The sequence below is a fragment of the Vespa crabro genome, chromosome 1, assembly GCF_910589235.1.
Source record: "Vespa crabro chromosome 1, iyVesCrab1.2, whole genome shotgun sequence".
NCBI classification, from domain to species: Eukaryota; Metazoa; Arthropoda; class Insecta; order Hymenoptera; family Vespidae; genus Vespa; species Vespa crabro.
The window spans coordinates 23447172-23457171 of NC_060955.1; the positions used below are offsets into that span (position 1 = coordinate 23447172).

Below are 10000 nucleotides of genomic sequence, written 5' to 3' on the forward strand. Positions count from 1 at the left end.
CTCTCTCTCTCTCTCTCTCTCTCTCTCTCTTTCTCTCTCTCTCTTACTCGATAATTCCCTTTTTCTTTTCTTTTTTTTTTCTCCTTTGACTTTTTTCTTCTGTCCTTTATTCTTTCTCTTCTTTTTTTCCTTTTTGTTTTTTTCTTTTTACTTATTTATTTATTTAGTTCTTTTTGTTGTTGTTGTTGTTATTGTTGTTGTTTTTGTTAATCATTATTATTACATCATCCATCGTGTCTCTATTCTCGTTTTGACAATTATTAAACTCGAGGATATAATGAATAAAAGAAAGAAATTGGACGACTCATTACGTCGAGTCTTACGTGAGTTGAAAAGGGACGGAGATTGTTGAAAAGATTCGATTTTAAAAAAATATATTTATATATATATATATATATATGTATTTATTTGAGATGGGAGAAAAATTTCGAGAAAGCGTGAAAACGTAATTGTTGCTGCTACTGCTGCTGTTGTTGTTTTTGTCGTTATTGTTGTTGTTGTTATAAACAACAGAACGTGTTAATGAGAGAACTCATAGGAAAAATCTGATTTAGATTGTAAAAGATTTTTCGGGTTTGGAGGAAAAAGAAAAAGTAAATTTCGAGGAAAAGAGAGGAAGAACAAATGCAAAAAAAAAAAAAAGAAAAAAGAAAAAAAGAAAAAAATCGATCGAGAGAAGATACTCTATTTAGGGAATTTTTTTATCTTTTTTCATTTATATTAATTATATCGAGAAAGTTTAAAATTGTAAAATGTTAAAAGAATATATATTCGAATGAAACGTTCGTTATTATAGAGAGATGACTATTATGATTTTTTTCAAGGCGAATAAGAAATATTAAAGAGCAGAAAATTGAAAAGAATAAAAATAAAAAAAAAAAAAAAGAAAAAATTAAAATCAAATAAAACATTGTAATATCATCGCAAAACAAAATTGGAATAGGATTGTACGCGTATCAATGATTTTATTAATTCCAAAGGAAGGAGAATATTAATTGAAATCTAGTATTAAATAATTTCGAAAGAAAAATAATAACAATAATAATAATAATAATAATAATAATAATAATAATAATAATAATAATAATAATGTTAATAAAGGGGAAAAAAAAGAAAATATGAACGAAAAATCGTCGATAAGAATTTCGAAAAAGGATCATTGTAGTTTATTCTTAATGATTATGACAGAACGACGTTGAATCAAAAGACATTTTAAAATCTTCAAAATAGAATATCCAATTGATACGTAAATTGAATTAAAAGTAAATCTTATCTGCTGGAAGTGTTAAAGTTTAAAAAGAATATGCGAAAGTGTTGAAAGAAGGAAAAAGATATATAGAAAAAAAAAGATAAATTCTGATAGAACATAATCGAACGTTATTTTTAATCGAAATAAAATATCACCGATGAAAATAAAATAAAATAAAAAAGGATAATACTTAGAATCGAATTAGATAAATTCTGATAGATAGACAATTCGATATCTATTTAATCGAAAAGAATGTCGTCAGGGATGAAAATAAAATGAAAAAGGAGGAAAAGAAAAATAAAATGAAAATAAAAATAAAATGGATAATATCAGGAATCGAATATAATCAATTCTGATAGAACGTAATCGAGTGGTATTTTAAAATTGAAAAAAAAAAAAAAAGGAAAGAAAAGAAAAGAAAAGAAAAGATAAAACAAAGAGGATAAAAGAAAATAAGAGAAAAAATTCTTATCTAAAGAGGATTGTTATTATATTTTGAAGGAAGGAAACAAACAAAAAGAAAAGAAAGAAGAAATATATATATATATATATATATATATATATATATATATATTATATATTTTATAAAACATATAATATATATATATATATATAGGATAAGTATCTATATCTATGGTGTACAAATCGTTCGATATAGGTGGATAGTATCAAGACTGGACAATGTCGAGTCGGCGATATACAAAGCGTGAGAAAATTGGTTCGAGGGTACACGGGGACTGGCACGGATACAGATATTAAACCTATCAGAGGCTGTTCTCTGGACGAGTCAGAGGAGTTACAAGTCCCTACGATACGAAAGATATTTCTTTTCTTTTTTCTTTTTTTTTTTTTTGCACGGGCAAACAAGCAAGCAAGCAAGCAACCATCAAACCAAACAATCAAGCAAATCGACAATCTAACAAACAAATTCTCTCTTTTCCAATTTCGACATTTTTTTTCTTTTTTTCATTTCCTCACAAATCTCACAGAAAGGAAAAAGAGATAAGTACAGAAAGAGAAAGAAAAAGAGAGAGAGAGAGAGAGAGAGAGAGAGAGAGAAAAAGGAGAGAAGTAAGCAAAAAGGAGAAGTGAAAAAGAAAATTGAAAGGAAAAAAAAAGAAATAATTTGTCCAATAATGGAGAATCGCAAATATCGTAATGTCATCATAGTCGTGTTAAAATTGACTGTTTGTTACGTTTTAAGTTTCGAAAGTGAGAACGGTTAGATGATATTTTCTTCTTTTTTTCTTATTTTTTTTTCTTTCTTTTTTTTTTTCGAAACCGTCGGACAGAGAGTGAACGTAAACAATCAAACCTGTGTATGTGTGTGTGTGAGTGTGTGTGTGAGTGTATTCTTTTTTTATCAAAAGTGCATTTACATATCTACGTTCATAATACACGTATGTTTATCGTTTTATAATTATCGAAGTATAAAAAAAGATTTATTATGATCGTTTAATTTTTATCTATATATTATATAGATAAAATAAATTTAATATATAGACATTTAATTCTTATATACATATATATGTATATATAAAATTATAAAAATATACGAAATATACGAAAGTATAATTCATTTTCGTTTAAATGATATAAATCGAGTAACTTGACTATTATTATTATTATTATTATTATTATTATTATTATCATCATTATTATTTATGTTTGGGACCAGCGTACTCTCGAAAGTCTAATTTTGGAGAACTGTTATCTTTTGAGACTATTTGTCACTATTGTCGTTAATTAACTTTCCACTTTTCTATTGTTTTTTTTGTTGTTGTGTTATCGTTATTGATACTCTTCGAACGCCTAACAGCAGCAACCCTAAAGGCCAACAAGTCTTTCGTTTTGCGGACTATAGCGAAATTATACGAGGTGAGATTATCAAATTTTGAATTTTTTGTTTCGGATAAATGTTGACAAATTTCTTATATATATTTATTTTTTCTTTCGTTCTTTTTTTTGTTTTTTTTTTTTTTTTCTTTTTAACAAGAAAATTCGAACGTGAATTTTCTTGTTTTTCCTTTTCCTTTCTTTTTTTCTTTTTTTCCCCAAGAGAATAAAAAAAAAATTATTCCTAACGTTTACTCGAGAAGAAAAAGAAGAAGAAGAAAAAAAAAGAAAATTAATATCAACGATCTTGAATTGAGTTAGTATCACTGTTACGTGACTTTGGTCACGTCGATCAATTAAGTTCTTAAAAGGATACTTCTTTCATTTTTAATCAGAACTAAAAGGAATGATTTGGTCGCGTCTAAAAAGAAAAGGAAAGAAAAGAAAAAAAAAAAAAGGAAAACAAGAAGAAGACAAAGAAGAAAGAGAGAGAGAGAGAATTTTCTAATTGCTAACAGTTGGAAGTTCGACGAGAAGAAAAAAAAAAAAGGAAAAGAAAAAAAATACAAATAAATTCTTTTCGTCGAGAGATGATCCACGAGGTTTGAATTTAAAAATTGATTGAATGAGGTCATTCAATTCGTTCATACTCGACTCGCGATGATAGAGGAATTTGTCGGGTTGCCAAAAAAAAAGAAAAAAAAAAGAAAAAAAAAAAGAAGAAGAAGAAACAGAATTTTTAATTTTCTCGATACTAAAATTCGATTGGTGGAAAAAGGAAAGGAAGAAAGAAAAAAAAGAAAAAAAAAAAAGAAAAAAAGGAAAAAAAAGAAAATCATCATTTAGCTCGGCACTCAAACGGGAAAGAGATATTAGAGTGAAAAACGATTTGATTAAAATCTTTCGAAATATTTCACGAGAAAGTTTCTAGATGCTTATCATATCCTACGATCTTTTATAGGTTTGAATGAAAGTGCGAGATCGTTCACGTGACTCTTTATTCATGACTTTAATCATAATCATCGTGGCACATACTTTATTCAGCATACAGTTGATTGATATCCAGAGATTAACAACATATTTCTTTTCTCTTTGTCTTCTTTTTCTTCTCTTTTTTCTTTTTCTCTTTTTCTTCTTCTCTTTCCTTTTCTTTTCTTTTTTTTTCATATTTTATAACAGACATGCACACAATCAAGATTAATGGAAGATCTTGATTGACAGTAGAGCAACAAGAATGAAGATGTTATTTCTACGTTAATTATTATTTTTCTTTTTGACTTTCGTTTGGTTTTTTTGACTTCTTTTTTCTTCTTCTTCTTTTCTTTTTTCTTCTTTTTTTTTTTTTTTTTTACGCTATATCAAAGCATTCTCCAGTTCGCGGCAATATCTAATATCTAATATAATGGTGTATATGCAACGACCGTAGTAGAGTGACGTCAAAGATGCATCGGAGCAATTACAAATGTCAACGAGTCACCTCCAGCTAGAGTTCTTATCATTTATTTTTCTTTTTTGTTTGGTTTTATTTTTTTCTTTTTTTTTTTTTCTTTTCTTTTCTTTTTTATCACACGTCCCAACCTCTTTATGTTAATTGGAAGAAGTAGAATTTGCTATTGATCCCACGGTCGATCTTCGTAATGCGAATGTGTCATTATTATTATTATTGTTATTATTATTATTATTATTATTATTATTATTATTATTATTATTATCATTGTTATGGTTATTATTAGATAACATTATATTTTATGAAAAATTTTTCTTTATCTGAAAAAATTTCTCTTCTTTTATTTTCTTTTAAAGTTCTAAAACATTAGGAAATTTATTAAATTATAAATGCTTATGAATATATTATAAATGTTAATGCTCTTAAACTTAATAAAAGAGAATAGATGAAGATAGATATTTTTCTTTGAAAAAATTAAAATTTGTTCGTAGAAATGATAATCCGACAATTTATCTTCTTTTCTTAATCGATCAATAAAAATAATTGAAAAGTCATTTACTTCGACCATTATCATGATTGGAAAAATAATCGTAAGTCATCCTTGTTAATTATTATTTTTCTTATTTTCTTCTTCATTTTCCACGTAATGGAACTTGATCGATTCCGGCCATTATCCGTTACTTATATACAATACGTAACAATTTTAGCTATTCGTTTATTATCGAATGAATCATATTTCTGTTAAAAATTCTTCCATTGACGCGATTCATCCGTCCATTATGCAACGTGGATCGTTTCACTGAAAAAAGGAAAAAAAAAAAAGATGAAGAATAAGAAGAAAGAGAGAGAGGGAGGAAGGGAGGGAGGGGGTGGAGAAGGAGGATAGAGAAAGAAAAAACGAGTAGAAAAAACAAACGGTAAGCGAAGAAACATTTAAACGATTAGGTCGTTAGATCTCATGATGAGATATAGTCAGTTATTTCCGCGTGGTTATATCAATCAAGTTTTGTGATCGTTAATAATATTAAACATATTAAAAAATTATCTCGTATAAATATCATTTAACAATTTCTTAATAATCATTTGATATATAATGTTATCTGTGATGGTGTTGGTAAAAAAAATTACGAACGAATTTTTATAAATGAATTTCTTTTATCAACCTTTACGTGGTTACCTTCTTACCATTTATATATAACGATTACAATTGTTGATAATGAATTGTGGATTTACGCATTTATTTATGGATCTTATATGAATTTTTTACAATTCATAAATATCGTAATGCACATTTGAATTATCTATAATTCATAAAATTCCTACAATTATAATTAATTATTTGATAAAACGTTTCTTTTTTCTTTCTTCTTCTTTTTTTTTCTTTTTTTCTCCAAATTATATCTATCGATTAAAAGGATACGTTTGATTCGTAATTTTTCAATAAAATCGTGGGAATGAAAAGTTTTGTCTTTTTTTTTCTTTTTTTTTTTTTTTTCTAATTCGTAATGTAACCACATAGAGAATGTAAAATGGCGTAGCAGTTAATGTCAAACAACGAGTCAATATTTTTCAATGGAGTCGTCGCACAAACGACGACTAACGATTCCGTTGTGGAATAATATCAGATAGAAAAAAAAAAAAAAGAAAGAGAAAAAAAAGGAAGGAAAGAGGACAAAAAGGAAAAGGAAAAAAAATTCCACAGAGTCAAGTAAATATGTATAAATTAAGGCAAAAAAGAAGAAGTAGAAGAGGAAAAAAACGATGATATTACGTCTAAATATTACGTTTAAACCGAGAGAGAGAGAGAGAGAGAGAGAGAGAGAGAGAGAGAGAGAGAGAGAGAGAGAGAGTGACTATCATAATTAATCATTAGACGTTGTGAAGTTGTTAAATGAGAAACAAGATATCTAACTAACGTTTATACGTTATTATTATTATTATTTTCTTTTTTTTTTTTTTAAATGCTTACCACCATACTTAATGAATCTCTCACTTAAACTTGGTCTCTTTGAACGATTCACGTTCGTGAAAAAAAAAGAAAAAAAAAAAAGAGAGAAAAGAAACGTCGAATGAACGAACGAACGAATGTATGAACAATGAACTCTTAAAAGGAATGATCGCTGAAGTAACGAAACTTCGAGACAAGTTTCTTCTATGCCCCCGAAAGCCATAATCGACGACGTATTTACGAGGAGACAACAACTATGACAACTACAATGGGTCAAGATACTAAACATCAATAGACTTTCAAAGATATACTCGTGCGCCATTCTCATTCTTGTATTATTATTTCTTCTTCTTCTTCTTCTTCTTCTTCTTCTTCTTCCTCTTCTTCTTCTTCCTCTTCTGTTTCTTCTTCTTCTTCTTTTTCTTTCACGTAAATCAATTCAACTCTACAATTTCAACTCAACGCGATATAAATGACCAGTAGAGAAATATGTATGTATGTATTTATGCATTTATGTATTTATGTATTTATGTATATATGTATATTGGTCTAAAGACTCTCTGTCTTCGTTTAAAATCATTCCTAATCATTGGAGCCTAAAGAAAAAATATTACTTTTCCGAGATTTTTTACTAGAGTTTTTTTCTTTATTCATTCATTCATTCATTCATTCATTCATTCGTTCGTTCGTTCGTTCATTTATTTGTTCATTTATTTATTCCTTGTTTTCTTTCTTCTATTTTCTTCGCTCAGGTTAATTTTCGAATTAGTTTTTCTTCTTTTCTTTCTTTGTCTTTTTTCTTTCTTTTTTTTTCTCCATGTAAAATAATTCAAGCGAATAGGAATAATGTGCATTTGAATTAATAGTTTAGTTGAGGAATTTTTATCCTTCGTTCGTTTGTATTATATTTTTTATTCTTTTCTTTTTTCCTGCATGACAAATGTCATTAATATCTATATATAAATTTTTTTTTTTTTAATATTGGTAATTGAAAAGTAAAATTCTTTTGTATTTTTATATCGCTAATTTATCATATAAAATTTATAAAATTATTCGGTGTTAATTTTACTTATATTCAGTATTACTATAACGTATCAGTTTGCCAATTAAAAAGTATATTTAATTTCGTAATTAAAGAAAGAAAAAAAAAAAAAGAAAGAAAAAGAAGAAAAATGTTATTACAATTATATAATTTCATTTTATTTTCGTTCGATAGCTCTCCTCCTTTTTTTCTTTATTTTTTTTTTTTTTTCTTTTTTTTTGTTTAACTTTGCACAAAATATCTTCGCTTGAAGTTTTACAATTCGAAGAAAAGACCAAAATCGATCTTGAAAAAGTTTTATCTATCTTTGAAAATTATTTAACGATTAACTATTGATCGATTTCAAAACTTTTCTTTTATTCTGTGCAAACACTGATGCACACAGACACACACAAACACATATATATATATTTTTTTAAATATTATTATATATAATATTAACAAATAATAACAAACAAAAATGTACATACATTAATATATATATATATATATATATATATATATATATATCTTTCTCTCTCACTCTCTCTCTCTCTCTATGTTCGTAGTCGCTTTCAAATGTGATTAAAAAAAAAAAAAAAAAAAAAAAAAAAGAGAAAAAAATGTGTCTTTTATGAGCCGAGGAGAGAGAAGAAGAAAAATAGAAGAAGAAAAAAAGGCGAAATAAAAACGAAAAAGGGGGGAGGGGGGGAAGAAAAGAAAAAACAGAAAGAAACAATTACACAGTAGACAAGGATCAATTGACTAGCGGAGAATGTGAAGTAAAGTATGTATGTAGGTACCAACATGTTTCATGTAAGACCACTTTCCGTTGCGAGCTCTCTTTTTCGAACGCTTAACGGGAAAGCGGAGGGGCGGGCGACTCGTTACGCAGAACCTTTAATAATAAGCACGTACATCGGCCGACAAACGTCTCTCGTGGGTTTCTAACACTCACACACACACACACACACACACACACACACAACACGGACGAACGGACATATCGCACAGCGCGTGCACACACACACACACACACACACATACGGAGACTCAGAAAAGGTTGATGCAACCTTTCGCTAAGTTTACGCTAAGTAATTCTAAAAGAAATTCCCGGATCTTTTTCTTCCTTTTTTTTTCTTTTTTTTCTTTTTTTTTTTTTTTTTGTAGTAAAGAGAAAGAGAGGGAGGAGGGGGAATAGGGAGAAGAGGGAGACGAGGATAACATTATTAAATGGATATTTTTTACAAATTTGTTTTATTTTTTAAGCTGAAAAAAAGAATCCAACGTAAAGTAGAAACGTTATAAATAAGAAAAAATGTTTCATATACTATAAACTAATTTGAATGGTTTCTGTCGATATGAATGTAGGACAATTTTTGTTTTCTTTTTTTTTTCTTTTTTTTTTATATATATATATATATAGAAAAGAAAGAAATCCATCGTGTAAATGTTAAATTACGATAAAGGATAAAGACCGCTTGAAATAATTTGAATAGAAAAGAAGATAATAATGAAGGAGAATGTATGTGTATGTAGCTTGGAAGAATAGTTTGAAATTTTCTGATATTAGAAAATGAATAATTGTAATATCTCGTCAATGATGATTGTCTTCGTTTTAGAATTTTCTTCTTTCTTCGTTGATATTTTCATATATATATTTATTAGAAATGCATTTGTTGTCATTTTGTTCGTTCCTTTTTCTTTCCATTTTTATCCAATCGGAGATTGCAAATTTATATATTTATTATATTTAATTATTAAATTTTTGAAAAATATCTGTTTTCGATATTTCCATATGTTTGTATTAAAATACAAAATATACATATATATATTTATAAACACAGAGAGTTTTTTTATAGTTTATAAACTTTGTTTAAAACTTTGTTTATAGTTTATAAACAAAGAGAGAGAGGGAGAGAGAGAGAGAGAGAAGATAAATATTTCAGATAATTATTAGAAAAACAATAATTGTAATATGGCGTCGATTTAGCAACCGAATCGTTAGAAAATTCTCTCATACATATTTTCATATATTCGTTCTTAGAAGTTTATTATTTGTATTTTCTTCTTTTTTTTTCTTTTTTGTTTAGAATTATCAGCGATTAGAATGTAAGTACTACTATATTTCAAAATGAGAGCGAGAGAGAGAGAGAGAGAGAGAGAGAGAGAGATGAGAATATAAATAGTCCGTAAGATTATTAATATAAATCGAAAATAATTCTAATATGACGTCAATAAGAGATATGATCTGATCGGTGATCGATATTGTCGATATTTTATTTTATATATATATATAATTTTATTAGTTTCAATTATATTATATCGTAGAAAATCAATACAACGGATTGAAAGTAAAGTACGCATTGAGAATTCCACACAGCGAAAGAGAGAGAGAGAGAGAGAGAGAGAGAGAATGTATAGTATAGTAGAGATCATTAGAAAAAGAAATATGGCGTCAATTGTCGCTGAATTGGGAAGAATTCTCTAGGCTTGATT

At 27.3% G+C, this 10000-nt stretch overlaps 1 protein-coding gene and 1 long non-coding RNA gene across 11 annotated transcripts in view; one reads left to right on the forward strand and one right to left on the reverse strand.

The window, feature by feature from the left end:
* The window catches only part of LOC124433227 (ion transport peptide-like), a 48491-nt gene that overhangs the window by 7274 nt on the left and 31217 nt on the right, over positions 1-10000 (forward strand). Inside the window, exons 1-3 of one of the 10 annotated variants that reach the window (XM_046983009.1) lie at positions 109-323; positions 1908-2649; positions 3069-3127. The exons of 1 other annotated variant lie outside the window; for it this stretch is intronic. In XM_046983009.1, the coding sequence (XP_046838965.1) occupies positions 2571-2649; positions 3069-3127 (138 nt within the window). In that variant the 5' untranslated portion in view covers positions 109-323; positions 1908-2570. Of the gene's footprint in view, positions 1-108; positions 324-1907; positions 2650-2927; positions 3128-5394; positions 6976-10000 lie in introns of those variants that run through there. 8 more of the 10 variants (XM_046956766.1, XM_046983018.1, XM_046956826.1 and 5 more) reach the window with 8 other exon arrangements.
* LOC124421592 overlaps positions 5234-10000 on the reverse strand; it is a 6080-nt gene continuing 1313 nt past the window's right edge. Inside the window, exon 2 of the long non-coding RNA XR_006941702.1 lies at positions 5234-5331. This is a non-coding gene — a long non-coding RNA (uncharacterized LOC124421592). The remainder of the gene's footprint in view (positions 5332-10000) is intronic.